At 40.5% G+C, this 23,081-nt stretch overlaps 1 protein-coding gene across 2 annotated transcripts; it reads right to left on the bottom strand.

Annotated features, from left to right (window-relative positions):
* Nucleotides 1-4,151: 4,151 nt before the first annotated feature.
* On the bottom strand, nucleotides 4,152-21,856 carry ARRDC3 (arrestin domain containing 3). Of its 2 annotated transcripts, XM_068247759.1 has the most exons (8): nucleotides 21,329-21,856; nucleotides 15,137-15,218; nucleotides 14,442-14,589; nucleotides 13,670-13,772; nucleotides 12,172-12,428; nucleotides 10,167-10,326; nucleotides 9,757-9,908; nucleotides 4,152-7,510 (listed from the first exon to the last, which is right to left on the bottom strand). In XM_068247759.1, exons 1-8 carry the CDS (start codon nucleotides 21,606-21,608, stop codon nucleotides 7,454-7,456), a joined length of 1,239 nt encoding a protein of 412 aa, XP_068103860.1. In that variant the 5' UTR covers nucleotides 21,609-21,856; the 3' UTR covers nucleotides 4,152-7,453. The 2 variants fall into 2 exon arrangements, with proteins under 2 accessions (XP_068103860.1, XP_068103866.1); XM_068247765.1 differs by lacking the exons at nucleotides 14,442-14,589; nucleotides 21,329-21,856 and having other exon boundaries at nucleotides 15,137-15,220.
* Nucleotides 21,857-23,081: the final 1,225 nt, after the last annotated feature.

Below are 23,081 nucleotides of genomic sequence, written 5' to 3'. Positions count from 1 at the left end.
TACTTCCTGCACTAGATATAGCACCCCTCCCCCTTCCTGTCCCATGGGCAATGTGTCTCCTTGCGCAGGGAGAGGTGGCAGGATGTGTTTAGTGCTTCAGAAGTTGTCTGTCATTAGTAGCCATGTACACTGGCTGCTGTAATACCAGAGTGCCCTAGGCTATTATTTATTTAGACTACTTATACTATATTTAGTGTATATTATATACTATATTTAGTCTATATACTATAGACTACTGTACTTATTTATATATACACTACTAGACTATTATTTATCCTGATCAGAGTAAATAATCAATAATGCAGGGCAGTCTGCTGCTGCAGAAGCCAGTGATAGAGGTGCTGACAGACGACTATTGAGTATTGATTATCATAGTATTATGCGGCCTGGAGATCTCCCGCCTTCTTTCAGCCTCTATCTAATACAACGTCCTTCCCCTAAACGACAAGCCCCTCGCGTGAATGGGAGACAAGTGCATCTGCCTGCCTGCGGTTATCCCGCAAAACTCAACATGCAAGGTGTGAGAGGCTGAGGTTGAGAAAGAAGAAGTTCCAACAAAACCTAGGATCAGTCAAAACAGGCTAAAGGTAACATTGTCAATCAAGCCAAGGTCATATACACAGGCTTTTAAACTTTCACTCGCCAGTCAGTGGCCAGCCACACTTGTCACCGAATCAGAATTCACCCTTATGTCCTGCAACAACAGCTGAGCTAAACCTTTCCAGCGTCTGAGCACATTATCTGAATGGGAGGAGAGACGGGCCTGCTCACCTTGGTCACAGGAGCGAGCACACAACCCTTAAAGGCTTGCTGGGACATCGCGGGTGCTGACAGGTGGGTAGGGATGCTGCGCCCAATTCCCAGAAAAGCCTCCAACATCGTGGGTGCGAGCAGTAGGTAAGATCATGACAGGTACTGTTTTTTGGCGTTGAACTTCTGGATTTCTGGTGGTTTGAGTAATATTGGTTTCTTTGCATACAATCGCATGAATGAACTGAATATATACAAAGATGAAATACTGTAGCTCAGAGTTGATATGTTGAAAAAAAAAACCTCAATCCAAACGTACGGTAGTGTAATTTATCAATTAAAGAGAGCCACAACTGATATGGAACCGATCGTGGCAAGAGGGAATTAATAAACGCATGTGTAAAATAGTGTTCCACATAAACAATAAACTTATTGGATTATCATTACATCATTAATTTAGTACTTTGCCTAAGGCTATCTTCTAAGATGCTATGGGGGTTAATATGGGTGTGTTGATTGGATGGGGGAGGGGGGGGATTGACTGGTTGTAAACAAGCAGGCATCAGATGCTGACGATTTTAACTCTTTCATTTAGCAAAAACTGTTTTTTCTTTTCTTTTTCACAAAATGCATTACCAATTGCATATAAAACTGCCCAACTAGCTTACCCATTTACTATCAATACACTGCTAGCAAGAGCGTAGATTATGAAGGGAGAAGGAGGACAAGATCCACAAAATGTACTCATGAGCTAATATTTCTCTGGAGCTCGTGAATTGCTATATACACATGCTTTATAGAAACTCTGAGATAAGTATCAGGTATGCAGTAGTTTTTGGAGTCCTTTTATCTTAGAATCTGACTGCACTCCTTGCAATATGTGGCCATGCACGACAAACAAAAATTCAGGTGAGCTTTTACAATGGTGTGTAAGCACTGAAAACATGCTATCCCCTTCCCCACACCTCCTCATTTGCAGGTGTGTAGCAGTAATAGAAAATAAAGGTTTTCTGGAGTTTCATATTCTTGTTTTCAGCTTAAAAGATGAAATTCTAAATCTGAAGTCTGAGCAGCAGCCATGTCAGTGTGATGTAAGATCTGGTTTATTCATCTTCCACACAGAGAAATACCATAATTCTCTCACTATCCTGGTATCAGGATGGCTTGTTTAACCAGATATAGGCACTAGCTTATTAAAGGTACTCCGAGTACCTCTTATGGGCATGCCTTTAAGATTCCGACCAGTACTGCAAAGTACTTAAAGATGCATACCATTCTGTAGCTTGTGCTCTCCTCTTTAATTTGATGCCTGAATAGCCGCTCTACATCGTTTGATTTCAATTTAAAAACTACGGCTGCCATCTTGGCTGTTATAACTTCCAGGTCACCCGTCTTCTCTGTTAGAAAAGTGCATCACTGAATGAAGCAGAAAGAGGAAGTGACACGCATGGCCATTGCAAGAGGCTCCTCCAGAGGGGTTATAGCACGACTTTGTTGGAAGTCATCTGGCTTAAAGGCATACTCATGAGAGGTGCTCGGAGTCCCTTTAATCCTAGCAAAGAAAAAAATACCTTAGTAGGATTGGTACTATGTTCACCTATGTTTATGTCATAGAGATGAAAACTTTTTATATTTTGGATAGTGTGCCCAAGGATACAAGCTCTTTTTCATCATCTGTGAGAATGTCTATCACTTCCTTTCAAAACAGGAAGTGGTCAATCTCTCTAATGCCTAATACACACCATGCAACAACACCACATTTGTAAAGCGCCTTTCTCCCCTAGGACCCAAAGCACACAAGCTTGTCTCAGATCAGTACTTAGTGGTGTGTACAGGAGATGTTATGTGATCATAAATGCCAGTCTTAATTAAAACTGAAAAGCCACCTGTTTAAACATGTTCAAGGTTGGAGCTGTCTTAAGTTTGGCAAGGCATTCCACAGGGTAGGGGCAGCATGACCGAAACCTCTGGATCCAAAGGTTTTTAGTTGAACTCTGCAGGTGATCAAGTTATTGGATCTTTTTGATTTGAGGTTGTGGGTGGTGTGACGCAGTTGCAAAAAATCCTTCAGGTATCCAGGGCCTAGCTCATGTAGGTTTGAATGTTAGCATGCCAATTTTGAAAAAGGACTCTTCATTTTAGGAGTAGCCAGTGTAGATAGAAAAGGATTGGTGTTATATAACAATGGTGGGGTTAGCTTGTTAACAGTCTTGCAGCAGCATTCTGTACTAGCTGGCTGCAGGCGGTGTAGACTGGAAGGCCTGCATAGAGAGCATTGCTATAGGCCAGCCATGAGGTGATGAAGGCATGAACTAGGGTTTGAAGATCTTCTGAAAGAATGAGGTGCTTATTTTTTTCAATATCCCTTACGTTAAAAAAGGAATGCTTCATCACAGCTGAAATTTGATTCCTGAAGTTTAATTCCCCATCAATCAGTAAACCCAAGCTTTGCACAGTGTTGGAGCTAGTAAGGTCAGAGTTCCCTACACTCTGTGGTGTCGACTGTGTGTGGAGCTGCTTTGCTGCTAGGCGCTGATCCTCCGATGACAAATACCTCAGTCTTGTCAGCATTTAGTTTTAGCCAGTTTTCATTTATCTATCCCTGAAGCTCAGCTAAGCATGTGCTTATTTTGGAATAGGTTTTTTGCAATTCCTCGTCACATCCACGGGTCGAGTCGATTACTTCCGACAGGTCCGATCGGATTTCCAATCAGTTTTCTGATCACTTCTGTACAAAATCTATCAGAAAAAAAGATAAGAAAGCAGATCGGACCTGTCGGAAATTAATGATTCGGGGCGTCGATCTGACAGGAAATTGCATGATGTACCAGGCATAAAAGAGGCAGAGATAGCAAACAGACCATTTTGGCAGGGCAGAAAAGACTTAAAATTCATGTCTAGTGTATTCCTATCCGAGACTAACAGTTTTCACATTAAAGCTATAAGGCTCTGTGGAGGTCCTAGGGACATGGACTAAGGGGGAAAATAAATAAATAAAGGGGGGGGGGGCACAGACAGAAATAAAAACTGTAAAACCTTCTAATCCTTTAGCTATTAAAAAAAAAAAAAAAAAAAAAAAGAGATTTCCCCAGAAATAGGCTTTAAAATCAATTATAGCTAGTTTATTCAAAACAACTGTGCAAGGAACAAAGCAGAAAGTGCATTACCTATAGTAACCACTAGTCTGGCTTTCATAAAAAGTACTCCCTGCTTTGGGTCTCACTCCTATAAAATATCAGACTGCTTACTATTGATCTCAGCATTGCTCAACATACCGTATATTAAATAAGGCCATACACGTCAATAAATCTCAGTTCAAATTAACGGTACTTTTACTGTTATAATTATCCCAGATATTTTGATTAAAGGTCAGAAAAGGAATAAAACAAATCAAGACTTAGTTACAAAAAAAATGAACATTTTATTTTTTTTAAACAAGGAAGAACAAAAAGGAAAATGAAACACATTTTCCACATAGAATCTGTTTATGAACTGGAGCCTAACATTTTCAGCACCAAAACAAAAAAAAATAAACATACAAAATAGCCATAGAAAAGTATCTATAAGCATACATGTAATATTGCACTTTATTTTTTTTCTTGAAATTTGGATTTCATTCATTATGTTCCTACTCAGGGAACCATCTTGAATACTGGACTACACATGAAACTGACCAGTACATAAAAGAACAAAAAAAAATATAATGCCTCTAAACAACAGAGTAAATAAATATTTTCACAAACTTTGCAGAAGTTTGAAGCTTTTTTTGTTGTTTGTTTGATTTACCACATTTCATGCGATACAGTGCCAGTGGCGTTAATGCTAAATCTCACATACATCTGCAGTGGCTATTGATATTGGTCTACCCTATATAGACATAACCTTTGCCTACTGAGTCATAGGCGAGTCAAGGATTGTTCCCACTTCTCAAAAATCATGGAAAAATATGGAACAATAGTTTTGAGCAAAAGGAATAAAGAAAACAAGAGAAAAAAGTAGCATGAAGCTTAGATTAGCGGATTACGCAGCACCCATACAAAACAGTGGAAGTATGAGATCAACCACACAGAATAAAGACGGGGGAAAAAAAAAATATATAGATGTCAAAACTACTGTCACTTCCTCTTAAATCAGTATTATGTCACATAGAGAAAACCAAACGTCAGATAAAATCACTTAAAACGTGACTAAATTAACTTCACCCTCGAAGGTTTTTTTTTTGTTTTAATTTTTATAAATCACGATCTACTTGCTAAATAAAGTTGAAAGGACACTTGCAAAAAGCATGGATTTTTTTAAATTGATAATAAAAACAGAGTTAATTTCTATTTTAGACTCTAACCTATCTTTCGTTCTAACATTAACTTGTTTTTCAAATACTCCAAGTTCTACTTGTGTAGAAAGACCTGATGCCAATTTTCTGGTCGAAATTAGACTGATGCAAAGTTAACAACATGTCATGATACACATCTACCATACAATTTATATTTTCTTAGTGACAGCAAGCATGCTGCTTAAAGAAACCCTCGAGTGGATCCATGCATATCAATCCATTGTTATTCACTGGAACAGAGGTGTTTGATAAAACCACAAATGTACCTAGTCTGTTTTATCCAGCCATACAAAAAAAAAAAAATTCCTGCAGGTCACGCAAGCCTGCTTGCTGACTTCCAGATGCACTCCTCACCCTGTCCTATTGATGACTCATGCTGTCATCTCTCCATCTAGACTAGAGGTGCCCACAATTTTTTGGCTTGTGAGCTACTTTGAACAATTAGCAAGTCAAAATGATCGACCTATGTAGAATTGTAGGAGTCCATTTGTATATACAGAATGGAAAATGTAGTGGATTCGGGATCTACCAAGAAGTCCTTCGCAATCTACCGGTCGATCGCAATCTACCTAATGGGCACCCCTGATCTAGACAGTCATCAGAAGGGAGGAACAAAAAAAGACCAAGTGGAAGTTAGAAAATGTTGCTGTAACTCGACTACACAGTAGTCACTTTGAACTGCTATTCTCATACGAATGGATAAGACATAAGAATTGTGTCCAGGATAAGAAATGGCATCTGTGATATTATTCATCACTTGTGTTTTGGGATATAACATTGGATTCATATGCATGGACCCACTGCCGGGTCATTCAAAACTTCTCCCTGTCCCTTGGAACACACAAGGCCCATTAGCGTTACTCATAGAACTGAATAATAGGAAAATAAAACCCAAGTGCTTATTCCTTGTATCAAGACCAAATAAACATGGACATGTTGAGTGCTTTTGACAAATGACTACTCAGTTGTGCATCAATGGTATGGTGCAAACGGGACTATGAAGACTAAGTGCATGGTTTATAAAAGGAGCAGTGCAGTGAAAACCTGTGATATTTTGTGATGTTCAAAATCCAATCAGGTCCAGCGGATTGGAAGAAGGAAAACAAAGAAAAGGCAAAAAAAAAAAAAAGGAACATTTCAGCACCCGATTGGATATTTGAACAGAATACAGTAAGAGGTCACTGCTCAGCTCTTTAACTAAACCAACCTTTACACAGAAATGGCAGCAGGGCCTTTAAGTTGTCGTCATATTGAAGCAGAGACCTTGCTTAGCATTACTGGGTACTCCTCTCTTATTTTGACTCCTTGTATGTGTAACTGAGTGCTAATGCCCTATTTTACTCAAAACATTTTGTGGCTGCTCGATATTTTTGTACATAGAAAAAAAAAGTGAACAGGATTTTTTATTCCATTTTTTTTGTTTTTAGCTTTTCATTAACATTAACAGCTAACACCACTCGATAAACTCCCTATCGGCTACAGTGCAACATAAAAGACACAGAGCATTCCAACGTTTGGCAAGTGATGATTTCTCCTGAGATTAAGTGATTTGTAGGAAGGTCTGTAACAAAATCCTGCTCAGGGTGACACTATAAAGGCAACAGGTCTTTGAAAGAAACGTAAAAAGTGTACAATCTTGATGAAAGTCTTGTGATGAACTCGCGCATCTTCTCCTGTGATTTTTCTCTAACCTGCTGGAATTATATCTATTCTAGAACAGTAGGCCACAAAACATGACAGCAATAAGGATTGGCGTGAAGGCATTAGATGTGTGTAAAGAAATCCATTGCTGGATGCAAGCTGACGGCGATGTACATGCAGCCAAATGGACAATACTGAGCATGTCAATAGAGCCCAGGCTACAACAAAAAGGAAAAACAATGAAGAAAAACAAAAAAAAAAAACGTAAAAAAAATATATATATTAGTGCATTTGTCATTGTATATAGTCTATCAAAGCTTTCATGTGCTTCTTGGTGTGCACAATAGCACAACCAAGCAGAAGGAGGAAAAGGAAAGCTGTAGTAGTGATTCCAAGCTGCTCCACATGCACACGGAGGGTGTGCACGTTATCAGCACGGCAGGGGAGTCCTGAACCTCTTTCACTATGTGCTGCATCTTGTCGCTTGACCGCATGCTGTGGGAGCGCAGCTTCTTGGTTGTGCCAACGGCGAGGCAGTCCCACTTCCATTAAGAATGGAGCACAAACGTGATACAAAGCTGTAAGCGCCATAATCATGACCACAGGCTGATTCAGTTTGCCACTTCCATGGTGAGACTCTGACTTCATTACTGTGAATTTCCAGAATGGTGGCCATGTCTCACGGATGGCAGTTAAGTTAGTCTCGTCAGTTTACTATAGCAGATCCCTTCAGCGAGATGGGCAGGAAGGATGCTCTTCGATGGGCTGATCTGGGTTTGGATCAATCTGTGATTAAAACAAACAAACAAAAAAACAACATTTCAGGCTACCATTTAGTGACAATGTTAACATTGTAAAAACATAAATACATGCATACATTACAGAGAATGCACACTAAGAGCTGTACAGCTACAGTAATGTCTACTTAAAACCAGAAAATCCTTAAAGAGCATATGCAAGAAAAAAGGCGCTGGGAAATTTGGGCGCCAGGCTATAACAGATAGTAGAACATTTACCAATATATTGTTTACAGTAGTTATATTTGTTAATAAAATATTGGTAAATATTACTGATGGTTTAGTACAGCTAAACCTAACTACTCTCACACAGAACCTAATTCCTAACCCTAACCCTGCCCCCTCGGCTTATATTAATTTACACCCCCCCACACCTAAACTTAAAATCTCACTCCCTGACGACTAATCTTAAAACCTCCATTACTAATGCCCAACCTTAACCTCCCCCCTCCCCTTTCCCGGTCTCTGGTGCTCAAATTTCCACTTGTAGCCAAAATTCCTATGGGTGCCTACAGCCGCACCCAAACTTCCTCATTAACTATGGTGCCCACATTTCCTGTTTCTGCTTGAATGTATCACTGCAAATTTTTTTAAAAGGCAAGTCTCTAAATTTCATGACATGATTCAGCTCACTATTCCCAACTGGTGTCAGTACTTTTAGTTATTGGGCATGTAAAAAGTGACACCATACAAATATCTTCTGTTTAAGGTATGCAGTAATCTACAAACTGGACAGCAAAGAAAAACAAAAATAAAAGCAACTATCCACTATCACTAAAAAGGTTTGAAGTATGGAAGTCCTCATTATTGCCCAATTACACAATAAGATAATCACAGTCTTCCATATGCTTGTTGCATTTATGCAGTTCTTGTTAGTATTAAGCAGTGGGGAGGGAAAGGGTTAAAACAAGTGAAAGGTCTGCATTGCTGTGGCCTAACTCTAGAGCTCTGACCTCACTTCCTGCCTTTGTGACAGCTGGAACCAATAAAGTGAATGGGATCTCAAAATATTATTGTTGTCATCGAAACAAGAATTGGGAATAAAGTTCAAGTGAGAGCACCTGTTCCGAGCGACAACTCAAGAGGTGTGACTGGACTTCTATTTTAAGGGTATGACCAGGCCATGCATAGACAACCTAAGGAGGAGACATTTTATATGGAGGGCACACAGAGAATATAGTAAGATTGCAGTGCTTGTAGGAGTGCACAGCAATCGTTAAATGTAACTATATGGTATTAATCAAACTCATAATTACTAGAAACTTAAACTACTATTTTCAAGAATAAATAGCTATCCAATCACTTGCCAAGACTTTGTAAAAGGAACTTTGCTGCTTATTGTGTTCTTCCTGTTCACAGGAATGAAATGTAAATGGCGCTTTTACACGGATCACATGCTATAGTTTATATGAAATGCATGAGACCTGGAATACCTCCGTTATCTTTTAAATACTTTAATTCAGGGGGTGCTCTGTTTCTACAACATAAAAGCCCATTCAGGCAGCTGTGCTTTTCTTTAAATTTTAGGCACTGGATTTTGGGTAGGAAAGTTCCAGCCGCTTGTGATTTGGGCGCAGGGAGAAGCCGGGGCAGCTCTGTACTAGGTAATCTCAGGGAATTTGTTCATGTAAACATATATATTGGGGTCTGGCTATTGCCAGCACCTGAATTACTATTGTAACTAAATCCAGGCCGCTGCGCTATAACTGTGATTAACATTACAGTCTACAGCAGCGCCCGAATCAGGTGCTGAGCAGAAATGACCCGACACCCTAGATTTCTGGAAACACGCCGTCACACAATGACGCAGCTCTTTAATTGTGCGCTGTGACGGCATTCATCCTACGCTTGGAAACACAAAGCAACTTGTATTGTGCAGTCTGGGTGGTGACATTCTAATTAGGGTCACCGAGATCGTGGGAGGTCATGTGACACAAAAATCAAGAAGCTTTACTACAGTCAGTATCTGATAATGAAGGCCTTGTTTTAGCCAGTTTTAAAATGGTTTCTTTGGGGAATTAAGTGATTCATTTATCCATAAATGACTCTCATTGTAGGAAGAACAATTACATTCCTGTAGTGGTATTATGTTTATTAAATGCAAATATAGCTTTTGCTCTTTAAATGCAGTGGGCTGGGGTCTCTTGACAAAGCTGAAACTCACTGGCAAAAAAACAGAATATCAATTGGCATCCATAAAAAATGGTTACGTTCTTTAAGAAGAAACCAACTTACCTCTGAGTAGAGAGGAGGAGGCAGGTAGCGAAACTCTTGGATGTAAGCAAACAGTGGTCCTTGAAGTGCCATTTCGAAGTTATCACAAATATTGGATACAATCAGATTTTGCCTTTGCTCTTCTGTGACAACTTCAGAATAGCTAGGGGGTGCTGAAAAAAAATACAACAATAAACTATCAGCAAGGCCTTAGGAAAACTAAAAAATATCAGAGTAATACAGATCCTGTCAGGGTATTAGGTTATGCGGTCTGATTTGCTTATCTCAGAACAGCTGTATTTACTTTAGGGCCTCGTGCAGTAAGGTCTCATGATCAAGTACATGCTTGCGGCCGGTGACTATCACGTGATAAATGTTATGGGATTGCAACATCTGTCAAAAGGTAATTGTAGGTAGCATTGGGTAATTACCTTCAGGGCGTTCAGGCAAAACTAAGCCCAGCCAGTTGTTCATGCTGTACTGACTGCTAACACTTGATGTTCGGCTGCCAAATGGATGCAAGGGAATTGTTCCAATGACTAATGGCAAATTAAGAAACAGATCCATCGCACCTGGAATATCCACATATACCTGAAAAACAAAAATGATTAAAAAATGTATTACTAGGCAGAAACACTCAAATACAACACACGTACCTTTAGTTTGTGACTGAGAGGATAGAATGGGTGATTCTTCCTACCATCCACACACCACTTAGGGCTTAACTTACAAAAAACGTGAGGTATATTTTGCTCTGTGCATGGGCTGGCTTTGTTCTACTGGGCATGTACAGACCGTACATGCGCACGCCCAGTATGGTAAAGCTACAGGAAGGGAGCGTGGCCAAAAGAAGAAGTGTCCCAGGCAGCAGAGTTGTGCTCTCTGTGCAACTACTCAAGAAACTAAGAAGTTTCTAGCAAGTCTGTACTCCACAAGGAGAGTATAGATACCAGCCTTATAAAGAATAAACCAACTTGTTTCAATGATAGTGTCGTTTCACTTCAGAACCTTGCTTATGTCATAAAAAAGAAGCAAGCCAGCAGATGTTCTGTATAGTGTAATTATTAGGGGCTAAGGCTGCTAGAAACAGACAGGTCTGCCACGGCCCTGGTTCAGAGGGAAGACAGGCAACTGGCAGCATGGAGGCCTGAACTGAACTACCCACTACCTGCATAAAACTATTTTAGCAGAAAGTTAATTTTGCAGAGCAGTGCTAAAACTAGGTAGCATCAGCCTTGCTCTGTTTTTTTAATGAATTTGGTGGGACTGTAAAAACCAATAGAAACATTTTAGAATGTCAGTCATGACTCCTCATGGGAAGGGCAGATTAATAAACTATCTGTGGATTGCAACATGACTGAGAAGCAGGCTGGAGAACAAGGACATAACTGCAAAATTGTATCAAAAATGCAAGCCATTCCAAAGGAGATAATATCAAATAACTCAAAATTAAAAAAAAAAAAAAAAAAAAAACTCACGTCCTTTGCGAATTGAGCCCTTAGCATAGATACTTTAGACAGATATTTGCAACACACATAGGTAATGAATACTGACATTTTATAGATATTAGTACCACCTAAAGATTGTATTTGTGCAGTTTCAAAGAAAATTCCATTTTGATGTAGTCCATTTAGCTTTGGCTTGCTTATATTGTTTTTATGTGCATACAAAACATTCCACAGCCTATCTGATAGATACATAAAATAAAGTTTGCTGCCACTCAGTGGGTGAGTGTAGGTAATGCAATAGAATACTAATGGCTCTTGCTCTGGGCTGTTAACACAAAAGGGAAAAAGCTAATGAATAGTCTTAACTCCAGAGCACTGGGGCCATGGATGCAAAGAAGGGCTATAGGAGTAGCTGTTTTGGAAATGCATAGGTGGCTACATGCTGAAAATGATTAATAATAATGGATTACAAAAATACAAAAATTTATGTTTATAGCAATTTTATAATAAAAATGGACTTTCCCTTTAAGGACTGTTCTGAACAGTCATTAGATTTGTGAAGTGATGCCTGATGTAATGTGTGCATCTAAGTGGGCGGTACTCTTGCAGCACTTGGGTTTCGGGTCTGAACTTCCCTCAGGACCCAATCTGCATGGAGTTTATATCATCTTCCTGCGTTTTCACGCATTTCCTCCTTGCACTCCTCCCCACATCCCAGAAACGTAGTGGCAGGTTAACTGGTTTCCTCCCTCCCAAATTGGCTTACAGTGCGGTATGGACATGAGCCTACATCTGTGGTGGGGGTTAGACTGTGAGCTCCTCTGAGGCAAAGTGAATGACAAATTGTCTCATGTATTCTGTAAAGCACTGCAGACGATGTGCGCACCAAGTAAATGTATAATTATAATCATCATATACTAGCCATTGAGTATTACTGGATTCCCACAACGGTCATGTGAAATAGTATTACCCATCTAGCCAGACCTACCATGAGGGAATATTCCACGCGGATTATGCTGCAGTCAAGGATGGAAGGGGACACAGGCGGGATTTTAAGAAGCTTCCCATTCCAGGTCTCCGTTTTTCCAGAAGAAAGTGACTCTCCTCGTAAATTGGCCACGAGTTGCTTCACCTCCTTCATTTTCCCTTTGGCAAAGAATGTCTGTGTCTGATAAATGGCCGCCTTAGGAACAACCATCCGGGAAGAGCAATTCTCAATCTCTGCAAAGATTTGAATTGATTCGCCTTCAAGAGAAAAAGATGAAAAAAGATGGTCATTAAGGGATATGGAATATCGGTGAGAGAGAAAATTAAAACTGAAACAGACACACAGTTTAATCTTTGCTGGTAACATTTATCTTATTCCAAACGTTGGCGCGCACGGCTCAATCTGCCATGTAATATTTTCACTTCTGATTAAAATTAAAAAGAAGAAGTTTCAACTGATATCCCACACAAATATATTTGCTATTACTGGAATCAAAAGAAAAATAACTGAATAAAATGGGAAATATGAATGGAAAGGATTATTTTTATTCAATCCTTCGTTTTAATACATTTGGATTTCATCTACTCTTCTGAGGACGTTCAGTATGCATCTATAATTATTATTATTGATTTATAAAGCGCCAACATATTCCGTGGCGCTATGTAACATTAATCAATATATCCATGTTCACATTAACATGCATTAAAAAATAAAACTTATATTTGGCTAAGTTTTAATCTTAATATAATTATATCATAAAATCGATTGAAGTAAAATTTGTATCTGATTTTTCCATCAAATTACGGTAATCATTTTGTCTAATATTCGTAAAGTTGTATTGTGTGTGGCAAAATGGACGTATTGAACTAACAAAATCCTTTTGTTCTTGCTTTATTCAATCAAGAGGGCATTTTATAATTAAAGAGAATCTGTATTAAAAAATATGCCCCTGGGGAGATACTCACCTCGGGAGGGGGAAGCCTCTGGATCCTATTGATGCTTCCCCTGTCGTCCTCTGTCCCACGGTGGTCCAGGTACGGCGAGCATGTAAATATTTACCTTTCCGGCTCCAGTGCAGTTGCCGCTGGAGCCGGAAATAGACGGAAGTAGCCGATTCCAGTCAGGTCAGCTCTACTGTGCAGGCATAAGACGCCTGCACAGTAAAGCGGACCCAACTGGGATCGGCTATTTCTGTGCTGAGAGCCGCAACAGCGCCACCCGCTGGAGCAAGGGAATGTAAATATATCAAGCCTGGTCAGGCTTGTCGAGGGAGGATTCCGGAAGGCTTCGGGGGAGCCAGCACTAGATTGCCTGCAGCTACAGGGATGGGGGGAGCCCCATTGGGACCCCGAGGCTTCCCCCTCCCGAAGTACCCCAGGGGAATTTTTTTTGATACAGAGTCTCTTTAAGTACTACCAGTTTACCCCCCATAAAACCAAAACACAGCACAACATAACAAAACTGTAAATGCATATATAACAAAAAGAAAAAAAAATACCTGGTGTATAGCCCTTCCTTTCGATTTTGGCACTTAAGGATATTGGACCTGAGGTACAAAACCAGCAGCACAGTGTTTTCTCTTTCGTGCCCGCTTGTGGTGACTGTAAAGCAAAAGAAGCATTATTAATAAATGATCAGCTGCTTTAAATAGACTGGTAAAAGTACTAAAGCTGATTGGAATGATGTCTGTGGCCTACACATCCTGGAGAGGAGCTTTTCTGTAAGCAGGAAGGTACTAGGTAGTCTGGTGAACTTTTGTATGAAGCTGCATAGACACTGAATCCCGTAGAGGTAAGGTTCATGAGGCCTGACTAAAACGTATGAGGTAGCAGTAAATATATGAACTACGGTAAGTTCTTACAATTTCTGGTTAAGTGAACAAAATGGCCGCCACTGTAGTAAGCAAGCCACAAATGAGTACATATAATATAATAAAGATTCCCTACTATATGTTTCATAAAAATAGTAGATGATTACAAATAATGGTTACTCTTTCAGATAAGATAATCATCAGGTGATTCTTTTTGGACCAATCACAAGCTTCAAGTCTCAGCTTATTCTAGGGGCCATGAAAGCAGTATGCAGAAGTTATTCTGATGGATTTGAATTACTGTGGCTGCTAAAGTTAGTCCTTATACCAAAGTATGTTAAAAAATGTATATTTTTCCAGTTTATGTTTTACTAACAAAAGACTGCCACTAAAAAAAAAATCTGATATTTACAGGAGACTATTAGTGGAGCATTTCTCTTTATAATAGAAATAATCTTACCAGTAATGAAGGAGTGTTGATATCTATGTGCTCAAACACGGTGAATTCCTTCTTTAATTTTACTGGTAGCAGCCAAGCTCTGTGCAATTCTGCTTTCACCCAATACCGTACACTGCCGTGTCTGCCTTCAAATGAGGTAGCAAGTGGTCTGTACAAGAGAGGAAGGCAAAATTAGTGACAGTGCACCAAAATTCTCATGACATCCAGCTTATTGCTGGTTTATGGTAAGCATGTGTTTACTAGACTATGCCATAAGCAGGTTTTGCATTATCAGTCTGCATGACAAATAACTAGTAATAAAGCCCCTTATATTAACATAACTAGATTAAGAAACAAAGGCAGGGGTACACCTTTGTACCAAAAGTTATGTATGGTGGGAACATCCCTGGTAATATGCATGTTAATAAACAGCAAGATCAGAGGCCCAGTTATAGGAGGGACTGGTATAACTCAATAAAATAGATGTAAGCTTACAAGGGCACAGCCCTCTCTCCTACTGTGTCCGGGCAGTGCTGAGTTTACTGAGTGTCCCATCTGTATACTTAATATTAGTACACGCTGTGCTATACAGCTGTGTTTTATCTGGATTGCACTTGTTTGCCCAGAAAACTAGTTTGTAAAATATTTATTTGTACAGTGCCATGGAAGATGTGGTCATTATACGGTCACTAATAATATGAAAAGGAGATACGTACGTCTGTGGAAGCTCGAAACTAAATGCATATTCATGACGTCCTGATGTAATAGTGGTAAGTCCTTCTTCTGAGTTATCATCATCTAAAATAAACAATGAATACACACACCTTTAATAATTTGCCTTATAGCATAAAATATTTACAGAATATTTCCATCATCTGTACCTAAGGCAGCAAATTGCCATGCAAGGCTTTAAGTTTATGTTTTTTTTCTTTTTTTATCAGGCCTCAAGAACAAAAAGCTTGAGTATTTCATAAGACATTTCATAAGACACATCGAGACACAAAAGCTACTTTGTAAGACAATTATTTCACAACGTGCTACTTTCTATAGCTAAATGATCTTTCACATCCACATTTCAAAATTGCTTTGTGGCCGACCTAAACTGACGCAGAACCCAGGGAAACTAGTCTTTTGGAAACAATGAAATCTAGAACATGGCTTTGAGGTCAAACCCCACCCCAAAGAATCCAGATATTAAACAAGGAGGAGATTCTGTTTCCGTAAACAACTTGACCTTCTCCATTCTACCTTGAGAAATAGATATAAACCATGTTACTTCTCAGTACAGGTCTGTGAAAGGTATGGGAGGGGGGGGGGGGGGCGCCTAGCAAGTTCCCTTAAAAAGTGGATAAAAATGATCTATAATTAGTACAAGCATGTACGTGTAACACATGTACTCTTTCACAGAGAGCACTTGGTTTCTTGTATTTAGACATTAGATTGTGAGCTCATTTGGGCAGCAGTTAATAGCAGGAATTGTGTTATTCTGTATACAGTAGTCAGGCAAGTGGAACTTTCTAAATAGATATAAAAGAAATGTGTGTCGTCTGCATATTTGTAATTGCTCACTCTTTTTATTATTATTATTATTATTATTATTATTATTTATTTATATAGCGCCAACATATTCCGCAGCGCTTTACAAAGCACAATAAGACGACAAGGGGAACATAGATACAACTAACAAATATACAGCAGAGTTCCAAGCTTTTTTGTGACATGTACATTTTTTCCCTCGATTGCCCAATTAAATAGAAAAAAAATCTTCTACAATGATATACATGAGGTGGGAACAGAAACTGGGCAGAAAAAAAAAACACAAAAAAAACAAATAAACAAACTACAGCTTTCTCTTCATCTGAATAGGAAAGAGCGGTTTAGAAATGAAATGGATTCCATGTACATTGTTTTATCAGTGGAGCTGTAATAACTTCTTTATTTAGACATAAGGAGGCAGCAGGCAGACTGTAATGCCAGCTCAGCAGTGTGCAGCGAGGAGAGGCTGGCGGCGGCTCTACAGTGTGGTAAACAAGTGCTGAGCTGTCAATCACAGACAGACTCTAGCAGGAGAGGACCGGCCTAAACCGGTGCGAGCAGATCCTCAGCCAGTCCCTCATATGCATAGACATGACGTAGCTGCCTGAGCACAGCCTAACCTGCTGCCGACGCTGCCTCATGTCTTCGCCCACTTCTTCCGGGTGTGCGGGGCGGACTGCATGCTGCTGCACGGAACTGAGGTTCCTGGAAACCAGAATGGCTGGAGGGCACAATATACGGTGTGCACACCTGGCCAGTGGCCAGGGGAAGGGGTGAAACACGAGGAGGACGGGACACTCACAGCTGCCTGTACATTATATCACACACACAGCTGCCTGTACATTATATCACACACAGCTGCCTGTACATCACACATAGCGATCCCCTCACGTTGTCACTGAACCTGGCTGCACAGCCTATCCTTGTGCCCAGGGCGATTTATCAAAACTGGCAAGAAAAAGTGGACCTGTTGTCCAGAGCAACTAGTTAAATTACAGAGAGGGGCACAGAATATCTAGCAGATATTCCAATCTTTAATACTACACTATAAAGAGAGTATTCATATTGATTTTGTCACTAATGACTAATTCTGTATTTTGTACCAACTCTGTATTTTGTATATTGGTGTACACCATTGTCTGTATTATTTTGTACCCCATGTTTAATACTTATTTTGTACAGCGCCACGGAATATGTTGGCACGTTATAAATTAATAATATTAATACCAAGGAACAAAATCTCTGGTAGATCCATGGATGAACAGGACAAAAAGGAAATATCTACTATGGGGTCAGAAACTACAATAAAAATCTAAACACCACTTCCCTGTGTACAATATTAGCAAACGATTGACCTTCCAATCCGATAATTGTGATCAGAAGGAACTGGTCAATTGGGCCCATAAACTGATAAAAAAAAAATGAACCACTCTGGTTATTTCAATTGGAATCGATCTGTAAAAGGCGTAAATTGATAGTCTTCCATAGTCAACACTGACCAATTGATTGTTCGCTAAATTGTATCATTAATGGGCACCTCGGTTTTTCAGAACAATTGCCACTCTTTACCATTGTGGGTTGGCTGTACAGAGAATTGATAAGGAAATTATGGCAACCAAATATATATGTTATCTTCAAAGAAATGAGAAACATGAATTCTGATAAGGTGCCCATCTTTGCTTTATAAATTTACCAACTCCAAATTCTATTCTTAATAAAGGAATTTGATTGCCCATAACGACTGATCGCCATCCATCTGTCATTCGCGATTTTAAAATTTAATGATGGAAGAGCATTGCCATTGACAACAAGCATCTTTCCTGCACAAGGCGCTTTCTGAGTCAGCACAAAGGGTGTTAGTTTCAGGACATGACCTGTAGTATGTTGCCACATTGCTGAACACGTGCAAATAGTGTATGACATGCAGGGTGATCTTCACCTACTTCCTAGTATTGCTGCAACTTGCCTTTCTTGCACGTGTGCAAAGATTTAACAGATGTGAGCATTTTAATTATCTGATCTCATACATGGAGAGAGCGAGAGCTGCCAAAATTAAATATGGATTCACAGGGCATCAGGAGTAAATGACTGCCACATATGTATTATACTGTGAACATATACAAATTGATTATCCTGCTTTGTCTACTGTTCAGTTCCATAACATGGTGCAGAACTACAAGTCCCATTGTAACTGGTGATCATTCATAAGCTAACAGAGAGTAGTTAATAAAGTGAGACTATAGGCCCATACACACGTCGGATTTCCGAGAACGACGGGACGTTCAAACGACCCGTCGTTCGCGGAAATCCGACGTGTGTATGGGCCTTATGGCAAACGGCATGAGGTATTGCTCATGTTTCTAGAGAAAGCAAACTGTGTACAGTATATTGTATATGGTTTACAACAGAAGAATTAACCAGCAGAGTATAAATGGGCAGATAATGGGTGAGAACAGCATAGTAGACAAAAAGTGTCCTTTGGTATCTGATACCAACAAGTACTGTTAAGCTGTGTACACACAAGATAAATGTCTTATGAAACCCTCAACGACTGATCGGCAGATAATGTTTGTAAATAAAAATAATTTACTTAATGACCTAAAAAGATAACAGCAAAAGAGGTTTGTCTCAATCTGCCATAGGGCCTCCATGAATCAGCCTTCCCACAAATGTTTGCTTAGAAATTTGAAAGCCAAACAAATGTGATTGTGGCCTTGTTCCATTGCTCTTTGGTCCAGTTGAGTGACTCCTGTGCACATTATAGGCATTTTTGAAGCTGCCAAGAAAGTATGGGGACCTTTGTCTCATCTGCAACTACTCCATCCCAAATGCAGTAAGCTGTGGTGAGCTAACACCTCTGTACTGGCAGCTTTCAGCAATTTGTGTTACCAGCAAAGAATGGCCCAACCTTTATTCTCCATAACAAAACCCAGGAAACCATGACCATCTTCAGTTCACAGCGTATGCCTCCTAAAGGTGGCCACTAATGATCCAATCTTTTTCATCCAATCTTACCATTTCTCTGTAATATAAGGGAACTGCCTAAATGATCCATTCGATATATTCACTCAATTTACCCTTATACTACATAGATTTGGTAAGATTGGATGAAAAAGATTGAATTAGTAGTGGCCATTTTTAGTAGGTACTGTACTACCACTACATAGTAGGAGCATCCCCCCCCACCCAATTTGGAGACGCTCTGGCTGAGTTAAAAGTGGCTTAGATATTTACAGTTGGTCATTTTTCCTCCTTCCAAAACAATCTTCATGGCCTTACTGGCCAAGATATTCTGCCATGTGACAGGTGCCATTACAAGGAGTTCATGAATGTTACTCATGCAGGCTGTCAGTGGTTATATGTGCGTGCATGATTAGATAATGGAAATGAGGCCAACACTATTATGTGTATGGATAGCAATTTCTAGAGTCTATCAGCTTACAGAATACATTATAGGTTACATTACCTATTGGCACTACCACACCCACCTCTCTCCACCTGCTCCCGGGTGCCCTAAGCAACAGGGCCAGCCAATTGCAAAACACGGCTGTCTCCTTGGCAACAGCCTAACAAAAGCTCAGAGACCAATAAGCTGCGCCCTGGGTGCGGCTTTACTCATTCCCCCAACCCCAGAGATAACCAAGCTTGTGTGAGAGCTGCCTGTCTAGCTGCACGTAACAGGACAGGGAAACAGAATTAACCCTGTCACTATCAGCAAATCGCCTGTGGATTAATCATACAGCATTCCTCCATCATTACACATTGCAATACAGAAGTGCATTGTAATTTTAAGAACCGCATCATAGCCATATACTGGGATTCCAGTAACACAATATAAATCATGCATACATCCTATGAGATCCTAGTAGCAGTGATGGATATTATGGCACAAAAGGTGCGTATCTGCAGAATGTGGGTCAGAATGGCCAAGCAAGTACCAGGCAGCAGAGATTGCTAATGATCTGGGTCAGAATGTAACAGCTAGCCACAGGCTGCATACTCTGTGGCAATCATCTGATCTACATTAACCAGGCAATCATCTGGTGTGCAATAACCACACAGTAATCTGGGTCAATGTGCCAAGTATAGCATTGTTCTGGGTAAGAATAGCCATACAGCAAAATACAGGCAGTAATGATCTGGGTCTGAATAAGCCTCAACCAGGCAAGTACAGCAATTGATGGATCAGGGTCAGAAATGGCCATACAAACAGGTACAGGCAGCAGTGAGCTTGGTCAGAATAGTCATACAAACAGCAGCAGGCAGCAAGCAATGATCTTGGTCAGAATGGCTATACAGACAGGCACAGGCAGCAGTGATCTGGGTCAGAATAACCATACAGACATGCTGCAGTGACCTGAGTCAGAATGGTCATACTGTATAACCAGGCACAGATACTATCCTAGAAATCCCCTGCATTGGCTACAGCCCACTAACACCATGGCAGTTCTGTGTGCTGAGCTCAAATAAATTCTCCATCTCTGCAGCTTGCTGCTGAAATGTTATTTTTGGATCTATTTTCTCTGCTCTATGCGTGTGCCATTCTCTTCTGGAAGATATTAAGTCATTGCCACCACCTGACAGCTAGGCAGCCAATGCCTGGAGAGCAGAGGAGGCTCCCCCCTCCCACTCACATCTCTCCACTGACACCACTAGCCCAAAACAGGATTGAACCGCTTCTAACAAAGGCTGCATGAAACTTCAGAAAAACAAGATGATTCCTTCATCCACCCCCTTCCTTCCTATGCACCGACTTCTCAACCCTATGGCACACCAGCTACACCCATGCAAGTCTCCATCACCCCACCATTACTGGGGAGATTTTCCTAGAAACTGCAGTACACACCTACAAAAAGTTGTGATGGAGGAGTGCTGACCATCTGTGGTACCTAGCCTGATCACAGCTACACATACAGCCAATGCTACAATAATGACACTTCTACATTAGCATTACTTATTGCAATTTAACACTGGCAAAAGCTATCATTGATCAATGTATTGAAACACTAAAGCTTGGAACACACATGCAATTTGGATTGGCCGATCTGACCACTTCCATGTAGTATTAGAACTTATTCAATCTGTTCAAACTATTAAAAATCTGCTGGCCCTCGTACTACATGGTGGTGGTAACATTGGACAATCAAAATTGTGTGTGTGTGGACCCTAACAAGCAATCAGTCATGAACAAGAAGAGGAGATCTGTAACCCATGTCATGCAGCTATCCAATTTTCAATGCCTACAGAATAATCAGTACATAAATAGCCTACCTGACTTAGTTGTGAATATATAGATACACTTAGATACATTTTTTAAATGTATCTAAGTGTATATAGATACACTTAGATACATTTTTTAATGTTACACTTACCTCTTTCATGTCCGATTAAGATGTCTTTGTGGTTAAAGTACTCCACTTCTTCAGTGTAGTTCTGGGTATAGGCAGTATTAGATCCAGCATTTCTCGATTCTGTCCATCGTACTTTGGCATGTCCCCTCGCGTGGATCTTTAGAGATTTCACTCTGATCTCCCCAGTAACTTCCAGATTGACCTTTCCTGAGACGGTGTCCCCACTGGAGTAAACAGGGACATGACTGCCATTCAGGCAATCGTAGCTTATGGTTAAACTCTTCACCTTCCCCAGCACCATGGTTGTAAGAAAAAATGTATAAAAATAGAGATCTATGAATGGGGGTGAGGAGCGGAGAATGAGCTAAGATCTCATATAAAATGCGATCTTAGTATTGCACTGAGGAATGCCTTTGCACAAAGGCTCAGTGCTGGCTTTGCGGACAGTTCATTGGGAAGAGTAGGTAGAAAAAGTAACAGCAGGAGGCTGCTGTCACTGTGCTCTCAGCTCAGTGGTCTCCTTACAAAGACGCCTGTCTGCAGTGTGCCGGCTCACTTTATGAACAGCTTTGTGAAAAACAACCTCGATGCGCATGCGCCCCTCCCATTTTTTTTTCCTCCTCCACTCCTACTAGCCCTTTTATTCCCCCTTCTGCCAGAAAACTTTATAGGAGGTGCCCTTCTTTTTTGCTGCTGTTTGTCCAGCAACAGCAGCAGCGTTTGCAGATTAGTCTGTCTGTGTGCCCTTAGCTTCATTCTAATTCATATATAAGATGTATTCTGTAAGGCTTTATGCAGAAGTAATGGAGATGAGAGCACAGTAGCACTGCAGAAGAGACGAGAAAGGGAAACTACAAACAGCCATCCATGTACGCTGCTAACAGAGCAGTGTGATCAACATCCCAGTATTCCACCCAGCCCCATTAGTCAACCATGAGGTGTGACATTCTCCACCATGAGCCCCCCAGTTGGAAAATGTAGAGGCTCATGAATGCATAGTCATCTCTGCCTGCTGCAGTCCTTCTCTGCATTGTAGCATGGGTTGGCATCTCATAGACTGGTTTATATTAACTCTTTATCAGTAGACATATTGCACATTGTGGTTAATCAGGTTGCAGGTGGTGGAGTGTTTTGTGAAGAAAAAAAAATGACGTAAGAAATAAACAAGCAAGTAGCACATAAAAGATGTTCATTTCAGTATAAGCTGTTAGGTTCCATTTATTTGTATTTGATTCTTATATATGTTTTTACACAGTATATCTTGGAGTGGAAGATATGCAGTCTAAATATATTGTTTATTTTCACACCATTCCATTTAAGCTCCCTACTCACGAGGAGGAAATAATCGCTTGCAATGGTCGATGAACTTTTCCTCGTCGTTTGGAAAAATAAAAAAAATGATGGCTTAAAGGGAAGGTACTTTAAAAATAAAAAATCCACTTACTTGATGCTTCTTCCAGCCCCCTGCATCCCTCCTGTGCCCTCGCCGCAGCTCCGGTCGCTCCCGGTCCCCTCCGATGCAGAAGCAGTAGAAGCCGACCTCGCCAGGTCGGCTTCTCCTGCGCTCCAGTGTGTGGCTCACTGGTCGCGCTGACGTTATCTAGACTATACAGTGCAGGACTACTACAGCCTGTGCAGTACAGTCCAAATTATGTCAGTGCGACTCTGAGAGCCGCTTGCGCAGGCGCAGTGAACATCCTGCACCGGAGGGGACCCCAGGCCACTAGCGGTGAGCGGAGCTGCGGCGTGGGCACAGGACGGCTGGCAAGGGCTG

Source organism: Hyperolius riggenbachi, chromosome 1, assembly GCF_040937935.1.
Source record: "Hyperolius riggenbachi isolate aHypRig1 chromosome 1, aHypRig1.pri, whole genome shotgun sequence".
Lineage (NCBI taxonomy): Eukaryota > Metazoa > Chordata > Amphibia > Anura > Hyperoliidae > Hyperolius > Hyperolius riggenbachi.
Note: the sequence above shows the minus strand (reverse complement) of the source record. Positions and strands in the feature narration are given on the sequence as shown.

Excerpts from the sequence above, each read along its gene's own strand:
- ARRDC3 (XM_068247759.1), bottom strand. The coding sequence starts at position 21,608 with ATGGTGCTGGGGAAGGTGAAGAGTTTAACCATAAGCTACGATTGCCTG. Across the intron at positions 14,590-15,136 it reads AGTTTCGAGCTTCCACAGAC|ACCACTTGCTACCTCATTTG; the intron begins GTACGTATCTCC and ends TCTCTTGTACAG. Across the intron at positions 12,429-13,669 it reads AAGGAAGGGCTATACACCAG|GCGAATCAATTCAAATCTTT; the intron begins GTATTTTTTTTT and ends TTTCTCTTGAAG.